Source organism: Tupaia chinensis, unplaced genomic scaffold, assembly GCF_000334495.1.
Source record: "Tupaia chinensis unplaced genomic scaffold, TupChi_1.0 Scaffold000707_1, whole genome shotgun sequence".
Classification (NCBI taxonomy): domain Eukaryota; kingdom Metazoa; phylum Chordata; class Mammalia; order Scandentia; family Tupaiidae; genus Tupaia; species Tupaia belangeri.
The window spans coordinates 1,465,886-1,493,157 of record NW_006160230.1 but is presented as its reverse complement, the minus strand read 5'-3'; the positions used below and the strand labels follow the sequence as shown (position 1 = coordinate 1,493,157).

General features: G+C 37.2%; 1 protein-coding gene across 2 annotated transcripts in view; it reads left to right on the top strand.

The window, feature by feature from the left end:
• The window catches only part of CPNE3 (copine 3), a 59,255-nt gene that overhangs the window by 13,387 nt on the left and 18,596 nt on the right, over positions 1–27,272 (top strand). Inside the window, exons 2-11 of one of the 2 annotated variants that reach the window (XM_027776692.1) lie at positions 3,722–3,861; positions 4,129–4,308; positions 5,737–5,811; positions 7,060–7,131; positions 8,677–8,760; positions 11,539–11,628; positions 18,053–18,151; positions 21,969–22,055; positions 23,790–23,849; positions 24,366–24,499. In XM_027776692.1, the coding sequence (XP_027632493.1) occupies positions 3,730–3,861; positions 4,129–4,308; positions 5,737–5,811; positions 7,060–7,131; positions 8,677–8,760; positions 11,539–11,628; positions 18,053–18,151; positions 21,969–22,055; positions 23,790–23,849; positions 24,366–24,499 (1,013 nt within the window). In that variant the 5' untranslated portion in view covers positions 3,722–3,729. Of the gene's footprint in view, positions 1–3,721; positions 3,862–4,128; positions 4,309–5,736; positions 5,812–7,059; positions 7,132–8,676; positions 8,761–11,538; positions 11,629–12,622; positions 12,712–18,052; positions 18,152–21,968; positions 22,056–23,789; positions 23,850–24,365; positions 24,500–27,272 lie in introns of those variants that run through there. The other variant, XM_027776693.1, reaches the window with a different exon arrangement.

Here is a 27,272-nt window from a genome sequence, read left to right as displayed (position 1 = left end):
ATGCTGCAATCCCTTCTCTATCCTGTCAGGATTTTGGACATGCGTGCAAATGTGCCTGACGTGTTTTTCAAGCTACTTGGGCTGCGTTTTGAATCATGGTCAGCGCTCTGGCCCCTTTAACGACTAGGCTATGTGCCAATCCCAGAGTTTTTGCCTTTTCTGCTGTGAATAACCTGTGTTAAACACCATGCTTCAGGATGAAGAGGAAGCAGTAAAAATGGTCCTTGCTCTCAGCCCACAGATAGAGAAAAGGTGATGAGCCATGCATACAAGGAACAATAATGGAAAGAAATATGACCAGTACCATAACTGCATCAGGGGAACATCTTTTTTTTGTTTGTTCATTTTTAATTACCAGATGGTATGGTGTGCTCACCAGAGAGAGACAGAGAGACAGAAGGTCTGGGCAACCCTCATGGGGATGGTCACACCACAGTTGGCATGTTCTGTTTTTCTATCTTGTCAGGATTTGGGGCATGAATGCATATGCACCTAGGATGCCTCCAAGGAGCCAGAATTTTTATCAGAGTGGCTGGCCCATGTGGAATCCTGCTCCCTTGAACAGTGAGGCTGAGCCTAGGGGAGTATCTTGAACTGAGATGGGCAGAGTAAGCTGCTCATGTAGCTGGGAGCAGATGCAGACCACGCCATGAATTCAGGTTTAGCTCACTGGACTATGACAGGCTTTGAGCCACCAGTAAATCCGAAGTGATAAATCATGATATAAATGGGCAGAAGATACAGTCACAATTTAGAGAGTATTTTAGTAGGTAGGGAGAGATACAGAAGACCTGAAGTAGAGTTGTTACTGTGGGTATGGGAAAGGTTCTATACTTTCATGTTTGAGAGAGGTTAGGAGTCTAGTAGGCAGAATCTCCACGACAACTTTATTGAATAAATCTTAAGAGCGGGTATAAGGGACCAGGCCCCACTTCAAATATTAGGTCTTAATTTTCCATCTCTTTTTGTTTTTGTTTTTGTTTTGTTTTTCCTTCCCAGAGGGTGAGTGTGCTTGCCAGAGAGCGAGAGACAGAAAGCATGCTCCAGTAGAATACAGTCCCACTATAATCCCCCTCCTCCATCTCTCTGTCCTGTCATAATCCCAGGCATGCATACACATGTGCCAGGCGCGTCCCTCAAGCCTCCAGGCTGGGACCTGAACCCTAGTCGATTTATGTGGAACTGGCTTCCTTAACTGCTGTGCCATGGGGCCAGCCCAATTTTTAATCCCTTTGAATGATCTCTGCTATAATGTTGATTCAGAAACATTGGTGACTAGCAGAGTAGTTAATATGTTTTTATGTTTATTATTTCTAAGTCTTTTTCTTTTCTTTCTTTTTTCTTTTTTTTTTTTTCCATCTCAGAGGAGGAGTTTAAGCAGATTGTTTTCCAGTAAGTAGTGTGTATATGGGTATACTGTTTTTTAATCCCAGAGGCTATTACTGTCTTTTCTAGCATTCTGTTCTTTGGGGAGTAACTAGCAAAATCTGTTTCTTACACTCAAAGGGTACAAAAGATTTGCTTTATTACTTATTTGTGGATAGGATATCCTATTCCTCTTTTCAAAATTGATATCATGTACTAGATAATTACATAAAAAGGAAACATAAAGAGCATCTTTATGAATATTGCTGTTAACAAGGTTCCAGACCCGAGTGTTTATGTAATTTCTTCCATGTGCCGTTCAGCCAAAATGGGTTTCTAGGTAGAAGCGAGGCTGCAGAAAAGTCATTGTCGGGGGAATGCTGCTAATGCAGGAGCTTTGCTCCGGGTGCAGTGCAGTAATGTACCCGTCAGCAATTTGCCACATAATCAGCGGAGCCTGGCATATTGTTTTTGTAGCTCTTGTATGAGCACTTTTAGGGAAAAATAATGCTCTTCTGACATGGTGTGTCTCTGCTGTGAGACTGACTTTGCACATAGATATACCTGCATTCTCTCTTGAATTCCTCCATGCTTGGAAATTTGAACTTTCTGACTGCTGGTAGAGAATTCGCTATATGTTGTTCTTCAGGAGCTTTAGCAATTCCTATTGATTCTGAATTCAGTCAGAGGGTACCGTGTTGTGCTGGGTACTGCTGACGTGAGTCTAAGTGAGGTAGGAGACAGGACCTTAAAGACATAATTAGGGTAAGGGCCTAAAATAAAATCACAAAATGGCTAAATTCTCAGATGGAAGCAGTCGTGACTCAGTGATTTGACCTAGGCAGCATGACCTAGACCTTAAACAGGCTTTTTCCATGCCTCACCACATTCCAGGAAGAAGATAAGATAATGGTTTTCATGACCCAAAGCTTCAAGACAAAGATCTCTGACCTGGGTACCCACTCCAAAATTAGGAAAACAATTAGACCTACCCAGCATGCGCAGCTTCCTACCAGGAGGGGAATGCATGCACAAGCCCCACCAAGAACAAGCCCGCACAAATCTTCCTGACCCAAATAAAAACCCCTCACCACATTCTTCCTTCCAGCCCATTTATTTACCTCCCTTCTTGGGAGCTCTGTTTTTCCTTCCCTCTCTTTTAATAAACATCCCACTTTGTTAATAAATTCCCAGCCTTGCTAGTAACTCCCCACTTTGCTGTACTTTGTTTTCTGAACTTTAATTCTTCCTGAGCGTCGGACAAAAACCCTTATCTCACTGTGAGCATGCTTCATAAGCATACAGACAAACAAACAAAAAATAAGACATTTAGTCCGTAGATTGAAAAGTAAGGTGCCGGGCACATGCAAGATTTACAAGGTCACGTGCATTATCTCTATTTTTTTCTGATAAGGAAATCTATGCTCTGAGAGTTGAGGGAATTTATATGGTCACATAGGTAACATCAGATGTGAGATTCAGCCCAGCTGTGTATTACTTCAGATCCGATCCTATTCCTATATTTTAGCATTTCATTACTATTAGTGCAGATGGAATTCAAAGGAGTGACTAGATGTGGATTAGAGTAATCAGAGAAATCATCATAGAATGGACTAATAAGTATAAAGCACATGATAGATAGGAGGGTATTAGACCCTGGAGCCAGGTGGTGCTAAAATAATAATAATGATAATAATAATAATAAACACTTACCATGTACTAGGCACTGTTATATATTATCTGATTCAGTTCCTTTTTTTTTTTTTTAATTCAGTTCTTACAACACCTTATGAGCAAGGGAATATTTCTTTTATAGATGAGGAAACCCAGAGGAAACAGAAGTAAAGGATCTTGCCTAAAGCCATACATTAAGGGGTGGAATCCAGATGAGAATTCCAACAGTCTGAGTCGAGTCTGTGGTACCCTGCAGTGAACAGGGAAGGGTACATCAAGGGGAAGATCTTCAGGGCTGAATACAAGGGCTGTGAAAAAGGGAGAAGGTGTTGTACAGAGAGACGGGGGTGAAGGATAGCAGAGTGGGTGTTCTGTGTGCCAAGTGTTCGCCTGAGGCCTTGGAAGGGGTAAGGACAAAGACGAGGTAAATGTAGATAGAGACCAGGAGGGACCAGCGCCTTAAAGGATGCTCAACCAGAGAATCTGACTGAAGTGATATTGCTGGAATGAGCTATTGTAATAGACACTGAAATCCACAGGTGGCACATGTAAAATAGTTTTTTTCTAGCAAGTTCACTCTGTGAGTCTATTCTGGTCATTTGTCTTTAGAATTCAGCTATTTCCATTAGGAATGAGTGAGGCACCTTTTCACTTGCTTTCTCCTTCCATTGTTTATTCATAGCTTGAGAGATGGCTGCCCAGTGTGTCACGAAGGTGGAGCTGAATATTTCCTGTAACAACCTTATGGATACCGACGTAGGGTCAAAGTCAGACCCCTTGTGTGTGTTATTTTTGAATACGAGTGGTCAACAGTGGTATGAGGTAAAATTAAATTCTTTACATGGAAAATAGTCTAAATTGTTCTTCTAGTCTTGTGAAAATTTTGTTAAAAATAATACCATAATAAGCTCATTTGTGAGTGAATTTTGGGGGGCAAGTTTGTCGTTGATTGTGGAGATTTTCATACACATACAGAAACTTCCTTTCATTTATGCTTGTATTTAATTATGTTTGATACCTAAAGCTGTTAAAATCCAAGTGTACCTTTGATCTAAAGAAACTACTTTTGCTTTGGGGGGGTGGTTGTAGGTTGAACGCACAGAAAAGATTAAGAATTGCTTGAATCCCAAATTTTCCAAGACGTTTATTATTGATTACTACTTCGAAGTGGTTCAGAAATTGAAATTTGGAATTTATGACATTGACAACAAAACCATTGAGCTGAGTGATGATGACTTCTTAGGCGAATGTGAATGTACTCTGGGACAAGTGAGTATAAATAGCCGCTGTACTCTGCTGTGTCTCAACTGTAACCCAGGAATGATATCTTTTGGATAAGTCTTCATTAGTTTATTTTTAAAGCTGAAAAACAAGTCATTCCTTTAAAGACTGAGCTCTTATCTTTGTAAGGTTGGCTTAAACATTATCAAATTTATCTTGTTTTTTTTGTGATGGCCATGAGGGGGCACATGTTTCTGGCAAAGCTTATTAATTAATTCTTTTGAGTTAGGGGTGAATCATTGACATTTTAACAAATAATACAGTTATTCTAGCTGTTGCAGAGTTCTGTACAGTTTTGTTGTGTTCAAGTCATAAAAACTATCAGAGTAACAGCAACTTCTTTAATGTTCTAATTAGCACGACTGGTGCCTCTCGACTCTATATGTTCAATATGATCCTCTAGCTGGCTTGCTCTTCCTCAGTCTTAGTTTACCACTTTAAACTTTCCTTCATCTGTAAACCTTCTCTGACCCCCCTGGACTAGTTTGGAGCCCTTCCCTGAGCTAGGTTGGTACTCTCTACTACTTTTTACTATATTTCATTAGAGCTGTTTAATTGTCTGTCTTCTCAGTACATCCAGCTTGGTCAGGGTAGGGGCATAGTTGGAGGCTCACCATTTTTCTTCTAGCTCAGTCTGATTTAGAAGGACAGATCATGACCATTTATATAAATTGAGGAAGGCTTCAGGAGGGAGGGATTATTTCTTTTCAAAGACATTTATCACCAAAATTTGTCTCTTACGGGTTTATTTTTCAGGGCTAGTTGTTTGGAGATCTTGGTATTTCCTATGTTTCAAAGACAAAATGAAACTGATCACTTTCCTAAAACTTTGTTCAATAGGATCAAAGAGAAAATCAAGGCGTTTAACGTTTGGGAATAAAATCACAGTGTCGTTAAAAATTTTATGAATTTGAAAGAGATATCAGGAACATATCTGTTCAGAAGTGTCTAGACACACTATATTATATTATACAATATGATATTTTGTGGTGCTTAAATACTGAAGTTTAGTATTGGTTGAAAAGTTGAATCCCATTTATTCGATGTTCTGAGGCCCACCTTTTACCTAGAAGGGATCAGCTCAGTATTTGTGTATATGATGAGAATCTGGCTTTCTTTTTTCCAATACAAAGAAGAAATTAAACTTGGAAGTAGTTGGTAAAGAAATTAGTGAATAGGGAGATTGTATCTGCTGGAATAAACTCCTTGGAAATCTTTTCCAGTGAATTTTAAACATGTAGATGCATTTTAAATCTTTGTAATCTCTAAATCTTTAATGAAAAGACTTAAAGATTCTATTTCTAATGACATTAAGTGACCTTTGTGCTCAGTCTTTTTTTTTTTTAACTATTCAGTTTAAAAATCCACCTGTCGAAGTGCATGATAGCTTTTCATTATCACTTCTGATTTTAACAGATTGTTTCCAGTAAGAAGCTAACTCGACCGCTGGTGCTTAAAAATGGCAGACCTGCGGGGAATGGGAGCATTACGGTAAATATAAGATATTTGTCTTTTGCCTCAAAAGATTTAGCAGTAATAGGACTTGCTGAAGCTGTACATGTCAGACAAATGTTCTACTGCCTAGCTTTGTCATTAGATCCTGAATGTTACATTCCATCCACCCTTGCCTTTTGGCAAACACAAGTGGGAAATGTATTGTGCTGACAAAGGAGAAAAATACAGTGTGGAAATCCCTTCTTTCAGTTTTTTAATTTGCCCGTAGAGATCAGGTGCACCTTGGTGACACTGGCCCCTCCTGCATGGAAATGTCAATTGCCAAGTTAGAAAGAAACTACTGGATAATCTGGATAGATCAATTTGACTCTGCACAAAGGAAACATTGTCCTTTCTATGCGATGGAAGCTTCCATAATGGATTTTATCTCACTGGATGTTATATTATGACGTGGTCTTTAGAATCTATCATCATTTTTTATGCATGCATTTTCCTGCCCATCTTCCCATGCAGATTTTCCATTGCTGATTACTGGCCCTGGGCAAATCAATATATATGCTTTATCATATTTGAGGTTTGAAGTTACATAATGCGAAGCTTTTAGATGTGGTACCTTCAAGAGTATCCACCTAGGTAACCGCTTCCTATAGTGATAAGTGATAGTTTTCTAACTTTAGATCTCTCTGAGAATGGAAGGCTGGCTCCTTGAGAGAGCCATGTTTGAGGATTATTGGGGTTATCAAATGCATTTTTCTGAGTGGCACTTTTACTCTAGTTAAGGATTCCTGAGGTCTAAGATTGTTCACATGACTGGGGGTGATATCATGGATAGTTTTATTGCTCTTGGGTCATAATAGCTTGGATTTTATTTTTAAGTAGAATAAATCTTTCAATTTCATTGGATGGAAAACGTTGACTTGATATTTCTATCTATAAAGATCTCTAGGGGTGATTTGCTTATGGTTCTGAGTGTTTGGCTTTGCTAGTTTTGTGCAGAGGGTATCCTTCAGTCTACCAGAACTTTGACTTTTCTCCAGAATAGGGAAGATCTAGTTTGGGCAATCCTATTTAAAAAGGAAGTTGTATAACATGGACTCAGCATATTTTAAGAAAATATTTATTTCACACGTATTAATAGTTGGTAAATCTTTCTTAATAATACCATTTTCTTATTAAACAGTTTAGAATTTATTTGTATTACTTAGACTTTATACACTATTAGATAACAGGATATATCAACCCTACTTCATTATAATTTCTTTTACTTGTCTTATTTATTCATAGATTTCAGCTGAAGAAATTAAGGATAATAGAGTTGTCTTATTTGAGATGGAAGCCAGAAAACTGGATAATAAGGTGGGTAGATTACACAAATTTCAACAAGAATGTCATGTTTTGCCTCATATTGATTCCTTCTTGGGAAAATAATGTATTTACTATTGTGAACTACTTCATCTGAACATCACATAGGGCATCAGTTATTTCCAAATTCTGCATTTCTGTGTGTGCACATGCATACATGAACATATTTAAGCAGCAACCATTTCCCTTAACCTCTTTTATCTACTTGTATTCAAAGGATTTTTCTAAGCTAAAAGAGGAGTTAAGTAAAGCAGTAATGTTATTTTAAAATGCTTGGCAGAGGGGCCAACCCATGGACTGATGGTTAAGGTGGATGGATCCTATATGGCCAACTATGCAGTTAGAGTCCTGAACTGGCAGCTTGAGAAACACACCAGGCATGTGTGTCTATGTGTCTATAATCACAAAAAAAGGGAGAGATGGAGGAGAAAGGACTGCAGTGTGGCCATTCTCCATGAGGGAGTGGTGCTTTCTCGTGTTCCCTCTCTATGTATATCTTTGTCTCTCTCTAGAAAGCATAGGGTCCCTCTGGGATTTTTTTTTAAAAAGCCACAACAGAATGCAGTTGGTTTACCTTTAATAAAGAAGCAATAAACCAATGCTTTATTAATTTTTAAGTACTTCTTCCCAGGTTAGCTTTTCTTGACTGCTTTGAGGCTTTTTTAAAAAAATTTGTGAGAGAGTGATATGGTGAATCACAGAGGAAATAGGAGATACACTTTTGCCCCCAAGTATTCCTCTTATATCTATCTCTACACTCTTACGTAGGTAAAGTCATGTGAGTTATTGGCCCAAACCCACCAATTTAAATATGTGATCTTGGGAAAGCCATTTAACTCTCTGAGTTCATTTGCTCATTGATGCCCTGTCCCTAATAGATGTGGCATGGTTAATGCTTGGGATATCTTTTTATTTATTTTTAATGCCAGAAGACATCTATACTTGCCAGAAAGAACAAGAGTAAAAAAGAAAGAGAGACAACTTACCAATAAGGCATGGTCATGCTTTGCTTTTCCCTTCATATCTGCATTCTATCAGAATTTGAGGCATGCACGCACATGTGCCAGGTGTGCTTTTCAACCTACCAGGGCTGCGATTTGATGGCAGTCAGCCATGTGAGCATGTGAGATCAAGCTCCCTAAGCACTGAGCTTAATCTTTGCACCATCGGGTCGGCCTGTGATATCATTAATAAACTACTCAGAGTTATTTAAGTGAAAACTGTTCAGTGGTGAAAACAAGCCAAAAATATATTTGTGCTCCATGTGATCACTGTATTTTCATTCTCATGTTTTTTGGTGAGTAAGAATATGATACACAGGATGGTGAGCACCACCACAAATGCTTAATAGTTTTCCCTAACGGATGTTAGCAAGCTTATAAATTAGTGAAAAAGGTGATGAGATTTGTATTTAATGCCCAGTCAGTCTGTACTACGCGGATAGACTTCAGGTGGTTTCTAACATGTCTAAAGTGTGGTCACACATGGTTTCAGAGGAAAATAAATGCTTTTGGTTTTTTTTTTTTGTTTTAAATGTAGGATCTTTTTGGAAAGTCAGACCCATACCTAGAATTCCATAAGCAGACATCTGATGGAAGCTGGCTGATGGTTCATCGAACAGAGGTAAATATTGAACCTCTAAAGTATGGGGGAGATTTCCTTTGAAATTTTAGTAATCTGAATTTTAAAAAAAATATGTATTTATAGAAATAGAAATCTGAGTCCAATTTATGTACAGCAGAGATACAAGGTGAACATGCTTACATTTTTTAAAACAGGGCCCTTTTTACTTTTTATTTGAATGAGAAATACTGCTGTGCTTAATTGCTATTATTATTATTTTAATTTAAAACTATAGGAACATTAAATGAATTCCTGTACTACTCCCCTAGATTGACCAACTGATCATACCTCTTATACTTGTGTTCCTTCTCTATCTCTGACCCTCTCTTTTACATACACACACACACATGCACTTACATTTCTCTTTAGCAAAACTTCTCTTTAGCACAACTGTTCTAATGTGAGCTATAGACATTGTGACTCTTCACCTTAAATGTACAATAGGCATTTCTCAAGATCAAGGGCATTTTCCACAACCACACCTGAGAAACACTGATTTAGTAAATCATTCAACATATCATTTATTTTCAGGTTTCCTTAGTTATCCTGTACATGTAGTGTACGTATTTTGTTTTGTTTTGTCTAAGATCCAGTCAAGGCTCATCTTTGCATTTGGCTATGTATTTCCAATATAGTGCTGCTCTCCTTGTATACCTTATACCTTCAGACTATTGAACCTCTTGAATAACCAAGACCAAAATGTCCAATATTGTATTCTTTTGTTTCCTTACAACTGTATCCAGATAGAACATTTCTGTCAAGACAACTGCATGTGTACCTTCCTCTGCATTGTCAGGGGACTCATAATGTCAGATTATACAATATTGATAAAGCTGTGTTTGTCTACTTGTTTAAACTGATGACCACTGCATCTTGCCAGGATAAAGTCCCCTACCATGATAAAGTCCCCTGTGACATGGGGGGGGGGTGACCATGTAACAATCCCTTCTCCTCCATTCTCCTCTCGGGATTTTGGGCATGCATGTACACACACCTGGCATGTATTTCAAGCATCCAGGTCTGATGGAAGCTGAACCATGAAGTTGGCCATGTAGGGTTCAGCCACCATACCTTGGCACCTGGCTGGCCCTAAAGTCCCATTTTGTTCTTCTTTATAATTAATCAGCAATATGTGGTTTGATACTTGAACATTGCATGGATTTCTTACTTCTCCAGCATTTTCACCCAGTGTTTTCGACATCTGTTAATGATCCTTATCAGAATAAAGTATTGTATCAGAGATTATGAAAGAATGATTTTTTTCTCCTAAATTGTTTATCCCTTTAACTTTTTAAAAAATTATCTTATTTTGCTTTATTTATTTTTGATTTGACCAGAGAGGGACAGAGTGAAAGAGGGAGAGAGAGAGAGAGAGAGATAAAGCAAGCCATCAGGACTCATGAACAGCGGTCAGCCATGCTGGCCCCCACCCCTTTAACTTCTACTGGTAGACATTCCTCTTTTTTTTTTTTTAAGAATTATTTTATTTAACTCTTTAAATTTATTGACTTATTTTTAGTTTGATCAGAAAGGGACAGAGCGAGCAAGAGAGAGAGGAAAAGTGAGAAAGCAAATCGCCAAATCCAGCATTCAAACTGCAGTTGACCATGTGGGAGTCCAGTGCCCTTAACCACCATGCCACCTGCTGACCTCCCAGGCATTCCTCTTCTATTTCTTCTCATTCACTTTCTTTTTACTTGATTAATATCATGGTAAACTCATAGGTTGTAATAGTGCACTATATGCATTGTGTTATTGCTCATTATTGTCATTTTTGCTTCTGAAATTATCCAGATTTGAGCAGGGGAGAGTGCCTTCAAATGCTTCTGGGTTCTTTTAACATGGCTCTATTAGTCTTTAAATATTCTCTTATTTTATGTTAGAGTATGTTCTTGGTTCATCTTTTACTTTCCCTGTCCTAGAGCTGTAATGAGCCATTTCTTTGAGAAGACAGTAGTATTTAGACATTAAGATCTGAATGCTAGATGTGCGCATTATGATTGGAATATCATTGCTTTTTAGACCCTTTTGATGGATCCACTGTGATTCAATGCATGTACCTGTTTATTTCATATTTAATCTCTGTATTATATATAGTATTTACATTTTAAAGCATGAATTTAGACTTATTTCTCTAATTCAGATCCAGTACAGCAAGGTTTTTACTCATTTTTTCTTATTCCATATTTTTTAAAAAATTTGTCAGATGGTACATGTATTCATCAAAGAGAGAGAAAGACAGAGAGAGAGAGAAGGAGAAAGCACCCCACAGTGGGGCATGGTCATGCCACAATCCCTTCTCTTCCATTTCTCCATCCTTTTGGGATTCTGGACATGCACACACACATCTGGTGTGTTTTTCAAGCCACTGGGACTGAAATTCGAATTGCATAGTCAGCCATGTTGGATCCAGGTCCCCTAACCACCAAGCCATGGGCCAGTCCTTCTTATTCCATTTTTAAATAGTACATTGCAATGTAACCTGTTTTCCAACAAAGTCAATGATCAGGAATATCTAAGTATACCTTGTGATAGGAGGTTATATTTCCCAAATGGTTTTCTTCTTTTCTCAGATGGCACTACAACTGGACGGTCTATTACATTTTTTATGTAGCAGTTCTATAACATTGTCCTGGGTAGTTTTTCACTGCAGCAGTGGAGTGGGTAAAGAAATGAAGGATGAGTAGTGAGACTGCAGCAAGAATCTAAGAAGACAGGAGAAAAACATTAATGAAGTAGATTTTTTTCTAACAAGTCTCTGAACCTTCATTTTCATAGGTTATTAAAAACAACTTGAATCCTGTCTGGAGGCCTTTTAAAATCTCTCTTAACTCTCTGTGCTATGGAGATATGGATAAAACCATTAAGGTAATTTGAAATTATGTGTGTGTGTATATGACATTTTGCTTTACGTATTATGTATTTATGTACTATATATAAAATCACAGAATACACACGTTCATGTATTTTGTAATAGTTTAATTCATGTACAGAAATTAATTCATATCCAGAAAATAGTGTTTAAAGAAAGTAAATAATATAACACATATGTATTTGAATTGAATTTTATGTGTAAGTAATAATACTAAAATAGATATGTCTTTTGGCAAGTAAAAAGGTACTGTGAATAGGAACCTTAAACTGCATTCTTTGCCTTGGGTGTAGTATTTGCAGATAAAAGCATATGTTATCCTAAGATTTCAGAGCTTCCTCCTACTCTTTACAAGAGAGGAGAATAGTGGTATCATTTCTCTCTTTATTTTCAAAGAGAAATATAATTCATTGAAAGATTTTACATGGCTTCAGTTTAGAGTGCCAAAGAAGAGGAGTGGAAACAGGCAATAGCAGAGTTGTCTCAGTGCTTTTTGTTTTAATGTTTTTATTCATAGGCTCTCCCCTCCCCTCCCCTTAATACACACACACACACACACACACACACAAACACACACACACAAATGTACACATTTAGGACACTTTTGTACTAGAGTCATTATCTTTTTTTTTTTTTTTTATTTAGACAGAGATTTTTACTGGTACAGCGTGTGCACTCACCTGAGACAGAGATAGAGAAACAGAAAGTGAGAAATCACCACCCAGAGGGGATGGCCCTGCTGATAGGAGGTTATATTTCCCAAATGGTTTTCTTCTTTTCTCAGATGGCACTACAACTGGACGGTCTATTACATTTTTTATGTAGCAGTTCTATAACATTGTCCTGGGTAGTTTTTCACTGCAGCAGTGGAGTGGGTAAAGAAATGAAGGATGAGTAGTGAGACTGCAGCAAGAATCTAAGAAGACAGGAGAAAAACATTAATGAAGTAGATTTTTTTCTAACAAGTCTCTGAACCTTCATTTTCATAGGTTATTAAAAACAACTTGAATCCTGTCTGGAGGCCTTTTAAAATCTCTCTTAACTCTCTGTGCTATGGAGATATGGATAAAACCATTAAGGTAATTTGAAATTATGTGTGTGTGTATATGACATTTTGCTTTACGTATTATGTATTTATGTACTATATATAAAATCACAGAATACACACGTTCATGTATTTTGTAATAGTTTAATTCATGTACAGAAATTAATTCATATCCAGAAAATAGTGTTTAAAGAAAGTAAATAATATAACACATATGTATTTGAATTGAATTTTATGTGTAAGTAATAATACTAAAATAGATATGTCTTTTGGCAAGTAAAAAGGTACTGTGAATAGGAACCTTAAACTGCATTCTTTGCCTTGGGTGTAGTATTTGCAGATAAAAGCATATGTTATCCTAAGATTTCAGAGCTTCCTCCTACTCTTTACAAGAGAGGAGAATAGTGGTATCATTTCTCTCTTTATTTTCAAAGAGAAATATAATTCATTGAAAGATTTTACATGGCTTCAGTTTAGAGTGCCAAAGAAGAGGAGTGGAAACAGGCAATAGCAGAGTTGTCTCAGTGCTTTTTGTTTTAATGTTTTTATTCATAGGCTCTCCCCTCCCCTCCCCTTAATACACACACACACACACACACACACACACACACACACACACAAATGTACACATTTAGGACACTTTTGTACTAGAGTCATTATCTTTTTTTTTTTTTTTTATTTAGACAGAGATTTTTACTGGTACAGCGTGTGCACTCACCTGAGACAGAGATAGAGAAACAGAAAGTGAGAAATCACCACCCAGAGGGGATGGCCCTGCTGTAGTCCCTTCTCCTCCAGTTCCTCTTGGGATTTCTGGGCATGCACCCACACAGGCCCGTGTGAATTTTAAGCCTCTGGGTCCAGGACCTGAACTATGGTTGACTATGAGTGTGTCCAGCAACGTAACTATTACATATCTGCTGGTCCCACTAGAATCATTATCTTTACATGATTGCAGATAGAAGGTTTATGTTTAGAGGTCAGCAGACTAAGATTGTAGTTCGTTTCTGTTTTTTAAATTAATACGGTGAAAACAGAAAAGGTAATGTAGAACAAGGGAGGGGCTTCAAAAAGTTCGTGGAAAAGTACATATAAAAAAGTTACTCATGGATTTCAAAACTTTTTGCACTGAAATAGACTCAGACTTCAATTTCATTTTTCCATGAACTCTTTGGAGTCCCTTCATATTGGATTTGGAATCAGACCACAATTTAAGTTTTGACTTAGCCCTTTAGTTAGCTAAGGGATCTTGGCCAATCACCTAACTTCTTCACTTATATCATGGAGATCATTTCTTCCTTACCAAAAAAATGAAGGTGAAATTAACCAAAATTAAAATTTGTTAAGCCATTAAACACAAATAAAGATGCCATTTTATTGAAAACTGCTTCTTTTCTAAAATCTATCAAAAATTGTCCCAGTTTGTAGAGAACTAAAAATCTTTGTAAATGTGATTTGTATGGTATTTCAAGCAGCATCGAAAGTCTGGTTACAAAATAAATAAACAAGTAGCTATGAAAATGACCTTTTATTATTTTACCAAATCTAGAACTTTTGCTTTTCACATTAAAAATGATAAACCTCATTAGATCTGAGAAGGCAGAAAAACCTGGGGGCGGGGGAAATGCCTAAGCCATAACCATGTGATTGTTTGTAATGACATGATAACAACGAAACAATGTTTTCTAAACTTTTTTGCTCACAGTGGCATGCTTACAGGGGTATTTTATTATAGTAAGTAAACTGATTTTCTGAGCATTCTCTGATGAATGTCTTCCATTCTTAAAAGTTTCTGACTTTTTTTGTAACTCTACATAACTTAGTTTGCCACATCATCACTGACTTTATATCTTTAGTTCTGTATTTCTTTAAAATATCAGAAAGTCATACATCTGTGATTCTCTTACTGTTTGGAAATTGCTTAGAGGCATAATAGAGAGTAGAAAATAGAATCAGAATCCTCAGTAGTTTTTTTGCTGCAATGTGTTAACCACTCTAGCATGTATTATTTCTGTAAGATCAAATGAATAAGAGAAGTAATCATGCATGCTGTCTCCTTGCCTAAGATGGAAATGCCTTAGTGAATGTGTTGATGGTATTGTGTGGTGTGTGCATTCCTTTGCATATATACATATAGATATGTATATATGCATACATACATTTATTATTATTCACATATTTATGTATACGCACAATAGACATGTGCATATTGTGTGTGCATAATTTATGTATGTATTTGCATATGTATTGATGTATTTGCATCCATAATTTCTTTATACATCAACATATCCATGTGTGCATGCATTGTTATGCATACTGTTTAAACAGCACTGGTTTTTGAATTCTCAAAAAAGAGAAATTCAATAACACGAATCATCTTACCTCAAATTCTATTGAAATATATGCTAACATTATAAATGTCAACATCTACCTTTTAGGGGATAAGAGCAAGCTTTTCCTTTTTTTTTTTTTGGAAAGGTTTTTATAGGGTGCATGCGCTCACCAGAAGACAGAGAGAGACAGAAAGCAAGAAATCAACCCCCAGGGGGGATGGCCACACTGCAATCCCTTCCCCTCCATTCTCCTCTCAGGATCTTGGGCACACACGCCCACGTGCCCAGAGTGAGTTTAAGCCGCTGGGTCCAGGACTCAAACCGCAGTTGACTACATGGGAGTCCAGCGACATAGCCATTATGCTAACTGCTGCTCCCAGAGCAAGCTTTTTTCTACATATTTATTATAGTAAATAATCTGAACTTTTAGTTTAAAAATATTCTTTACAGTTCCTGAAGTTTCAGTCAGCCTAAACAAATGAACCGTTTTAGCCATTTATAAGTTTTGTTTAAATAAAATCTAGGTTTATCAAAGCTTAATCTTGTCTTAAATATAAATTTTTGTTCCCTGAATAGAAATCTAAAATGTATAGATCTGTTTTCTATAATTGGGAAAGTTCTGTTAAAGAAGCATGAACTTATTAAAATATTAACATAGTTTATCTTCTACTTCTGCTAGAAAAAATATTGAAATGATTAATTTCCTTTCTTTTGACAAGTTAAAGAGTCATATAAAAGGTTTTTGGCTTAAAATTTTAGTACTGAATGTGTAAGGCAAGAGAGTCAAATTGTCAGGCTTGGTCAATGACCAAAGTGCTTATAAAGCATTTCTTTAAACAAAATTTCTTACTGTTACTCAAAATTATAATTCAGAGCAAGCTTTTCCTTTTTTTTTTGGAAAGGTTTTTGCTATAGGGTGCATGCGCTCACCAGAAGACAGAGAGAGACAGAAAGCAAGAAATCAACCCCCAGGGGGGATGGCCACACTGCAATCCCTTCCCCTCCATTCTCCTCTCAGGATCTTGGGCACACACGCCCACGTGCCCAGAGTGAGTTTAAGCCGCTGGGTCCAGGACTCAAACCGCAGTTGACTACATGGGAGTCCAGCGACATAGCCATTATGCTAACTGCTGCTCCCAGAGCAAGCTTTTTTCTACATATTTATTATAGTAAATAATCTGAACTTTTAGTTTAAAAATATTCTTTACAGTTCCTGAAGTTTCAGTCAGCCTAAACAAATGAACCGTTTTAGCCATTTATAAGTTTTGTTTAAATAAAATCTAGGTTTATCAAAGCTTAATCTTGTCTTAAATATAAATTTTTGTTCCCTGAATAGAAATCTAAAATGTATAGATCTGTTTTCTATAATTGGGAAAGTTCTGTTAAAGAAGCATGAACTTATTAAAATATTAACATAGTTTATCTTCTACTTCTGCTAGAAAAAATATTGAAATGATTAATTTCCTTTCTTTTGACAAGTTAAAGAGTCATATAAAAGGTTTTTGGCTTAAAATTTTAGTACTGAATGTGTAAGGCAAGAGAGTCAAATTGTCAGGCTTGGTCAATGACCAAAGTGCTTATAAAGCATTTCTTTAAACAAAATTTCTTACTGTTACTCAAAATTATAATTCTAACTCTTGCCTGTTTTGATTGATTAGTTTCTAGTCTTCCTGAATAATAATGAGAGTACATGTAAGGAATAAAAGACTTCCAGTTCTGATAAGCACCTAATTCTTAAAGCTGAGAGGTTTTCCTATTACTTTGCCAAGTGCACACATAAAATCCTGAGCATTTTTATTTGATGATTAATATAACTTTGTTAAGGATAAGAGCAGCCTAGAGCCCTTTATTTGCTGAGAGTAAATACAAATTGCTTTCTCAGTTGCAAGCTTTTATTTTAAAGCATAAACTTTAAAAGGATCGAATAGTGTCTGTAGCATAGTTTTTCTTAACTCGTGCTGGTTACCACATAAAGCATATTGTCTTCTAAGACAGTATTGTATTTAATTCCTCAAAATTTAGTTTTGCAACATGGAAGTAGTAGTAATGGGATTCCCACTGTTATTTACTTCACAAGGCTATTTAGAGAGTGTGCACAATATACATGATAAATAGAGAAATGAAATAATTTGTTTTGAAATTACAACATATAAAAACATTGGTGTTAGATGTTCACAGTCATTGTGGTCAGTTTTCAAGCTTCCCTTGAACACCTCTGCTAGCTAGTCATTCCTGCCACATGATTTTTCCCATCACAAAGAATATTCTTGGCTATATCTGTCAACCTGGTAAAAAATTACTTGCAAATAAAATACTCTCACCTCTCTTCTCTCTCCTTTCAGACAAAGATCATTTAATAATACCCAATCTAACATCAAAACTCACCCTGTCTTACCTGGAAATAGAGTAAATATGACCCAGTACAGATACCTCCTCAGTAGATTAAGTACTGTTGCCCTGGAATTCTCCTTATCCTTGTAAGCATTGGGACCTTCAAAATGATGCAAATCTAACTTCATCATATCTAGCTCCTAATATAAGCCTGGCCTCACCAAATTGCAGCTAATGAAATATATTTTCCATAATTCTAAATTACCTAAGATTCAATTATGTAATTTTTAGCTGCTTGGGATATTGACTTCCTTTCTTTCCCCAGATGACTTTTAGCCATTGGATAGTGATAATAAGGCAAAGAAGCAGATAAGAACGAAGATGTTATTCCATTTTGTCCTTTATGAACTCTTATTGAAGGCATGATAGAGGAGCTAGAATCTGCTTAATGTGGAATTTAAACAACATTTGTGTTTTTCCACCACTTACGATCTACCTTAGAGCCCATTCCAAGGTTAGCTGGAATTTGAAAGTGTTTCAGTATTGCTTCCTTCAGGGTAATTTCTACTTCTCCAAGTAGGGACTGCATATTAAACATTATCACTCATTTTAATTAAAAGATTACTTCTTGGTAAGTAACGTTTATTGCAACCAATACTTTTAATAAAATTGTATTGATTTTTAAATTATTTTCATCATATTTAATTACAGGTAGAGTGTTATGATTATGACAATGATGGGTCACATGATCTTATTGGAACATTTCAAACTACTATGACAAAACTGAAAGATGCCTCCAGAAACTCACCTGTAAGTTTTATCTGTGAATGTGCATACGCTTCGTGGTTTGGCTCTATATTTACGATTTCACTTACTTCTCCATACATAGCATGTAGTTGACCATGGGTTTAGTGTATATCATGTAATGCTCTCAGATCTATGAGTCTTACTTGTTTAGTAATTAGACAGTCCAAAATTCATACTTGGATTATAGTTTGTTGAGAAGAATACCATATAAAAGTAATGCTGGATAAGGACCCCAACTATATGGAAGATAGCAAAGATCATCACAATGTCCATCACTAGGCATAGAAATACAAATACTTTTGCCCTTGTATCTTGGTATTGGAGTCACTAAGGCAAACAGAGATTCAATCACTAGATGGAGCAACACTTTACTCACTTAGCAATGACTTGGAGTCTCAGCCTGCTTCGGTGGTAGGCCTAGGAACCCCAGGGCCAGTAGGTCCCTCTGGCAGTCAGTGCATGAAATTGATTGGAATATGCACACCCCTCTCATGCTGCAGTAGATGGACCCTAGTTCTCCCCTGTAAAGTCTGAAATACTGGAAGCTTGAGCATGCCCAAGAACCATTGACTCACATTCTTACTGAGCCTGAAACTGGCAAGATATTCCCACACAAGATGATAAGCCCAGCATGGGCTATGAGAACTCTTTTACCTCTTCATAAGGAAGTATTCCAGGCCCAAGTCTGTCCTTATGTGACTGAGTGGGTGTTGAAAGACATGAGACATAAGTTTACATTTATATTTAGAGGTTTGGTTTGCTTTGGCTTAAAAGTACATACGCTGTTAGGTTGCAGATCCTTAATTAACATTTCACTAGTAACAATAATTAACATCTGCAATGTCAGGAAAGCACCTGGGCTCAAATCATGTACATTTATGCAACTTTTGGGTACGCTCTTATAATCTACCCTCCAGTTTTTCTCTCTGACTTGTTCTAACCCAAGGGATGGATAAAAACTTAGTTCATAGAACTTCAAATTATATAATATTAGGCCACTATCTACTGGCACTCATTTTGTGATGGCCATTTGACTGCTTTAATTACATTCAGTTTGTTATTTAGCATCCCAACGTATTTCTAAAAGTGGTCAGTTTTCTCATTCTAAGTCAGTATTGGCCACAACTATTCCAGAGTGTTTTATTTACTTTCCTAATTTGAGTTAAGTTGTTAGTTCTCTGTGTAGCATACTTGTAACAGAATGAAATGAATTGTTTATTAGCTGCTTGGAGACCAGAACTATGTTCATTTATGAATATATACTTTGAAAAATACAAATATAATGCTTAAAAGGTAAAAGATTATGGTCAGCAGAGGAGGTCTGTTTTACCGAGTCAAAAGTGAGTGACCCAAAATAAGACGCTGCTGGTTTTAGATCAAAACTTTAAAGGATTGAATAAAATTTATGAGCCATTTAGTTTAAATCACTGGGGGAAATGATTTTTAAACAAACATAATGGGACTAGAATTTTAAGTAGGTCACGTGGAGCTCTCCAGTCCTGTTCTTGCTCTCTATCGCAAAACCTAGATCTCAGAAGTAGCTTGAATAGAAATGCTTGTGTGAAGTGGGATGAATTTCTCAGATCACACTTAATGACTTAAATATAAAGATTAAAATTATTGTAGCTTTAATAGTCTTTGAACTATTGGGCTGTAGGGAATTTTTTGGGAAAGAAATTGCACATTCCATAGGAAAACGTGTCATGACTTTCCGACAACCTATCCTAAACAACAGGAAAATTTAGCTATAAATATTCTAGTTAAAGATTTATTTTAAGGGACCAGCAGATGGCGTAATGGTTACGTGGCTGGACTCCCACGTTTAAGCCCCAGACTCGAGGGCTTAAAACTCATGCTGGTGCATGTGCTTACATGCCTAAAATCCTGAGAGGAGAATAGAGAAGGGATTGGGCGTGGTTATCCCCCGGGGGGTGATTTTTCCCTTTCTGTCTCTTTGTCTGTCTCTCTCTCTCTCCAATGAGCACAAGTGCCCAGCAAAAATCTCTCATGAAAAAAAAAAAAAGATTTTATTTTAAAACAGCAGAACTAATGACAAATAATGAAAATCTGAATACTTAAACCAGGCTACCTAAAGGAACTAACTATGGAGAAGTAGTCTGGATTTGTTATTTTTTTTTTCCAGACTCTTGTGAATGACCTGCTTTTAGAAGATAATAAACTAACAAATATATAATACTTTATGGGTCATGTAAAGTATTATGCCATTTTGTATAACATTTATAGATTGTAAAGCTTTCCTAAATCCAGCTAACTTGATCCTTTCTGTTCCCTGTGACAAATAAGGCTTTTAATGTTGCCACAATGACTAGGTTTACCCAGGGCAGGGCCATATCGTAGTATCTTTTGTTCTCAGAGTCTACCTAGCACTATGCCTGCCACTTAGGAGACTCTGTCTGTAAAAGTGTGAATGAATTAAGTGCAGGAATCCAGTCTTTCTTCAATGAGACTTCTATTAAGTCCTTTATGAATCCCCAGTATTTTACAATGAATATTTATGATTATGACTGAGACCTTGGCAAGATCTAGAACCACTGAGAAATTTGTCCAACTGTAGTTTTCCTTTGCATCCTTGTGTCAAATATATTGTTGTTTGATTCTTAGAAAATTAAACTGTCGCAGGAACCAGCAGTTAGCGTAATGGCTATGTCACTGGACTCCCACGTAGTCGACCACGGTTCGTATCCCGGACCCGGTGGCTTAAAACACGCTGGGTGTGTGTGCGTGTGTGCCCAAGATCCCGAGAGGAGAATGGAGGAGAAGGGATTGCGGCGTGACCATCCCCCCTGGGGGGTGATTTCTCGCTTTCTGTCTCTCTGTTTCTTTCTGTCTGTCTGGCGAGCACACGCGCCCTATAGCGAAAACCTCTCAAAAAAAAAAAAAAAGATGGATGGGTGGCAGGAAGTGGAAGGAAGATTATTTTGTGAGGCTGAAGGAAATATAAAGATGTAAAAGATTAGATTTATTGGGTTGTCAGAAAAGTCTTGACATATTTCTCTTTTTCTATGCAAAAATACATCAAGACTTTGCCAAAAACCCATTATTTCTCATACATATTCTTAGTGGAAGAGATGATCTCTGCTGTATATATTGCCATAGGTGGGGCTTCATATACTTCTGTTTTATAGTGTAAGGTTTTTCTCGACTTTTCCTAAATAGCATGATTTTTTCCTTTGTGTTGGTAACAGCTAGTAGTAATATTTTATTTTCCTTATTATAAAGAGAAGCAATTATTTCTTGGAGTACTTGCAAGGAAATTGCCACTGAGGCAATAGTTAAACTTGGTGAGCTTTTGGGAACCAGCAGTTAGCGTAATGGCTGTGTCGCTGGACTCCCACGTAGTCCACCGCGGTTCGCGTCCCGGACCTGGTGGCTTAAAACTCACGCCAGGCACGTGTGCGTGCGTGCCCAAGATCCCGAGAGGAGAATGGAGGAGAAGGGATTGCGGCATGACCATCCCCCCTGGGAGGTGATTTCTCGCTTTCTGTCTCTCTGTTTCTCTCTGTCTGTCTGGTGAGCGCACGTGCCCTATAGTGAAAAACCTCTCAAAAAAAAAAAAAAAAAAAACACCCTTGGGGAGCTATTACAAAGGTATACAATTTTAGGCGTATCTTAATTGTTGAAAATTGAACTGATAAATATTTCACATACTTAATGCGTTATGTAATTGTTTCACGTCGTATTTTGCAGCAAACCTATGTTAGGTGGTTTGAGTCCAAGGGAAAAAAAGATTCATTTAAATTCACATTGGCATTTCTAATGTTGCTAATAAAAATGAACATTTAGTCTTCTTTTCCTACAGATTGAATTTGAATGCATAAATGAAAAAAAGAGGCAAAAGAAGAAAAGCTACAAGAATTCAGGTGTCATCAGTGTGAAACAGTGTGAGGTGAGTTTGCTTCAGTCATTTGTAATATAATGAAATCACATTTGAGTTTTTTTAATCCATTTAGTGTATATAAAACAAATAATTGAATTTTAGGTATTTGAAAATCAAATGAGCATCTGGTCACTCTTAGGGAGAGAACAGAAGAGGAGATAGTAAAGAAATCTTTCGAGTAAATTTGTTTGCAAGGCGTTATAGCTTTTTAGCAAAGGATAAGGTTATTGATGCTTTTCATTACCTTAAGAAATATGATGAGACCAGAAGTTGGCATAATGACTATGTCATTGGACTCCCATGTAGTCGACCGTGGTTCAAGTCCCGGACCTGGTGGTTTAAACTCACGCCGGGCGCGTGTGCGTGCATGCCCAAGATCTCGAGAGGAGAATGGAGGAGAAGGATTGTGGCATGGCCATCCCCCCTGGGGGGTGATTTCTCACTCTCTGTCTCTCTGTCTCTTGCTATCTTGCTGGCAAGCATACCCGCCCTATAGCAAAATCCTCTCAAAAAAAGAAAAGAAACGAAATATGAGGCATTTTCCCAGCCTTTATTGGAAATGACCTGACCAGTGCATCTATCCTGCTCATAATTTCAAGTTGGGATGTTATGAGTGAAGGGAAAAAGTCAAGATTTCTTATAGCAAACAAGTGTTTTTATCTACCTTAAAAGGAAAAAAACAACTTGATTACTAAGCTTATTAAAGCTCTCAACATTAGACTTGTTGCTAATCTCTTAAAACTTAAAGTGGGGACCAGCAGTTAGTGTAATGGCTATGTTGCTGGACTCCCACGTAGCCGACCACGGTTCAAGTCCCGGACCTGGTGGCTTAAACTCACGCCGGGCAGTGGTGCTCCTGTTGTAATTTATGAACTGTAAAACATTCGTCAAACAAACTTAACAAAAACAACCTCTTGTCTAAGTTGTGGATGTAATTATTCAGGATTTAAGACATCTAGAAAAATAGGAACAGCAGGTTGTTTCATGAGCCTTAAACTGTTTAAGTGTCTTTGGAAATACCAGGAGGCATATGTTAGGAAATTACATGCCCAAGATCCCGAGAGGAAAATGGAGGAGAAGGGATTGCCGCATGGCCATCCCCCCTGGGGGGTGATTTCTCGCTTTCTATCTCTCTGTCTCTGTCTGGTGAGCGCACGCGCCCTATTGCAAAAAAAAAAAAAATAACCTTAAAGTGAATATATTTCATAATTTGTTATTAATATACTAATCTTAACATTACTTATATAATATCTTTTTTTCTTTTTAAATTTTTTAGAGGTTTCTGATTTAGGGCATGTGTGCTTGTCAGAGAGAGAGACAAAGATAATGAGAGAGAAAGAGAGAAATCACCTCTGGGGAGATGGCCATACCACAACCCCTTCTCTATTCTCCTTTTGGGATCTTGGACATGCATACATACAATGCCTGGGGTTGAGTTTCAAGCCACTGGGCCCGGCACTCAAACTGCAGTCAGTCATGTGGGAGTCCAGTGACGTAACCATTATGCCATCTGCTGTCCCTACTTATATAATAATCTTGAAGTTCATATTGATATAATTACCTTGAAGCCAAATCTTATAGATTCATGACATGTTGGGACAGAAGTGCCTTAAGCTAGAATTCAAGGGTGATTTTCATATGCTTATGTCATGTATTGTCAGTTTACAAACTCATTAAAACATACGCCAAAACATTTTTTTCTAATAGAGAAGTGGGTTTTAACAGGTTGTGATTTGTTTTTAGATTACAGTAGAATGCACATTCCTTGACTATATCATGGGAGGATGTCAGCTGAATTTTACTGTAAGTAACACAACTGGCTTTTTCAGTATAGACTGTCCCATATTTTTTTGTCCATTCGTAGAATTCTTATACAGCAAAACTGACTTTGTGACAAAATGTACATAATCTGTTTGGTGTGGTCTCCTTGGAGACTTCAGCCGGGTTGTGTAGGATCAGCATGAAGCTACGCTGATGAGATTTTTTTCCTCCTGAGAGAGAGCAAATCGGTACAAACCAGTGGTTTTCCTGTTGTAATTTATGAACTGTAAAACATTAGTCAAACAAACTTAACAAAAACAACCTCTTGTCTAAGTTGTGGATGTAATTATTCAGGATTTAAGACATCTAGAAAAATAGGAACAGCAGGTTGTTTCATGAGCCTTAAACTGTTTAAGTGTCTTTGGAAATACCAGGAGGCATATGTTAGGAAATTACAATAGCAGGCTCCAAGATGAATGTTCATGCTTAGTTTCTTGAACATCAAGCACAGGTGTTCCTGCTTTCTTCTTAGTAAGGGCTGCAGTTGTTATTTGGCAGGTGGGAGTGGACTTCACTGGCTCCAATGGCGACCCAAGGTCTCCGGACTCCCTTCATTACATCAGCCCCAATGGTGTTAATGAGTATCTGACTGCTATATGGTCTGTGGGACTTGTCATTCAAGATTATGATGCGTGAGTATGATGACTTTGGAATATCTAAACTATTTGTGTTTATAATTGCTCATAAAGGGCAATTTCTATTTCATTGGGGAGTACTCTGATAGTAGATGGTAGGGTGTGGGTGCTGGGGGGAGAACTTTTTCTCTATAAATTCTCTTGTCTCACTTTTTCTGTTTTTCTCTTTGTGACAATCTTAGCGTTTACCTTTGGTCTCTAATCTGTTGCTGTGATTAGTTATAAATATAACATTTTATATAGCTTGCTTATTTAATATCTGACTAAAATCAATAAGACTTTTGTTTCTTCGATCTGATTTTGTTGTGATTTATTCAGTAGGGATAAGTTTTATGTATGATTGATGTCTAGGTGACCTGTTTTATAAGCACTAGTAAAAGAGAGTTCTTAAAATACTTTCCTTGGGGGACCAGCAAATGGCGTAATGACTACGTTGCTGGACTCCCATGTAGTCAACCATGGTTCTAGTCCCTGACCCAGTGGCTTAAACTCATGCTGGGCGCGTGTGCATCTGTGCCCAGGGTCCTGAGAGGAGAATGGAGGAGAAGGGATTGCAGCATGATTATCCCCTCTAGGGGATGATTTCTCGCTTTCTTTCTCTCTGTCTCTTTCTGGCGTGCGCACACATTCTATAGCAAAAATCCGCCCCCCCAAAAAAAAATACTTTTCTTGGACAGTCATCAAATTATTATTATTATTATTTAATTTGCAAGAAGGCACATATGCTAGCCAGAGACACAGAGAGAGAGAAAGAGAAAGAGAGGGAAAGCTAGAAGGCACCCTCTGTGGGGAATGGTCAAGCCACTATCTCTTCTCCATCTTTCCTTCCTTTGGGGATGGGAAAGACACACACACACACACACACACACACACACACACACACGGTGTGTTTCTCCAGCTGCTGGGTCTAGGACTCAAACCGTGTTGTTGGCCATGTGGGATCCAGCCGCATTACCATCATGCTGTTAGCTGGCTCCTAAATTTATTTTTATTTTTTATTTTTAGTTTTTTAGTTTTGCTCTAGGGCATGTGCACTTACCAGAGAGAGAAATGGCGGAGAGTGAGAAATCACCCACCCCAGGGGGATTGGCCTTGCCACAGTCCTTTCCCCTTCAGTCTCTTCTTGAGATTGTGGGCATGCATACACACTCACCCAGTGTGATTTTCAAGTCACCTGGTCTGAGACTTAAACCACACGCTCTACCATGTGGGAATCAGCCTCGTTAGCCTCCATGGCATCTTCTGGCCTTTAAATTATTTTTTTAAATGGTGACTTTTAGCAAATGCTAAAAGATAACCTGACCTAATTTTATTAAATATTTTGAGTGCGTTCTAAATGGCTAAATTTTGAATAGATTTAAGTAGAACCTCTTGATGGTTTACTAAACAATAGAAAAGAATCTACATTAGCAATTTTTTCCCTGAATCTGTTAGAACACCAAGTAAACTTTCTTTGATTTTTGCCAATTGTTATTTTTATGATCAAAGCTTTTAAATACTGATGAAACTTTTCATTAATCTGCCATGGCATTTAAAGAAATGAAATTTTTAGACAAACGCAAACAAATCTAAAACAAAGGTAGTGATTTCAATCTCAGGTCAGTAAACTTTAAGGCAAAGATCATTAAATTAAGAAGGTATCTTATAGAACACTCTTGTGTAATCCAGAATGAAAATATAACCACAGACATGTTTAATAGGGGTATCAAAATATTTCAAGTAAAAATGGCTAGAAACGTAATAAAAATTTCAAAGTAACACAATTTTAATGGGATTCATATATAAAAAGAAAATTTTCAGGGTTACTTTCTCAGACTATTATCTAGAAGTAAATAAAAGGATAAGTAAAGAAAATATATCACATGGAAATCAAAAACTCTTTAAGTATTTCTTGGATCAAAGAGGAAACCAAAGTGTAATGATAGACTATCTAGAAATAAAGGACAATGAGATTGTCTATGGTCCCAGCTCTCTAGAGGAAAACTTCTGACTGTACATGCTTTTATTTTTAAATATAAATAACTTATTTTGGGGACCAGGAGATGGCATGGTGGTGGGGCACTGTACTCCCACATGACCGACGGGATTCCTAGTCCCGGACCTGGTGGTTTGCTTTCTCACTTTTCTTTCTCTCTGATCAAATTAAAATAATAATAATAATAATAATAATTAAAATAAATCTTTTTAAAATAATAATTGAGTTAATAAAGATTTTTAAATTTATTTCTTCCATGAGAGAGAGACAGACAGAGGGAGAAAGAGAAATAGGCAGCCTTAACAGGATACCCATGCTGTGATCCACTCCCAGCTTCAGCCACCCCAGATCATGAGCACAACTCATGTCCAGCATGCTCAGGGAGGTCCCTGAATGTGACCCTACCACCCTCCCGTGTGTGTATAGTTTCATTACCACTTCTCCACCCCCTGACCCTTGAAAGACACTCAGAGTGCATTATGTGTGTGACCAAATCCTGATGGAAAGAGAAATAGAAGAAAAGGGATTGCAGCATGACCATTCCCCATTCGGTGGCACTTGTCTTTCTTCTCACCCACGTTTCTCTGTGTCTTTTGTCTCTGGCAATTGAAAATGAAAAAAATAAATAAATAAATGAGTTTTGAGGAAGCTGTAAATTGCCAAAGTTGACTCAAAGAAATAGAAAACCTGAATAGATGAAAGATTTTGGAAAGAATGAAGCAAGGAGTCAACGAGCCACTCTTTTTTTTTTTTTTTTTTTCAGGGGTTTTTTCTAAGATCTTTTTTTGACATGCT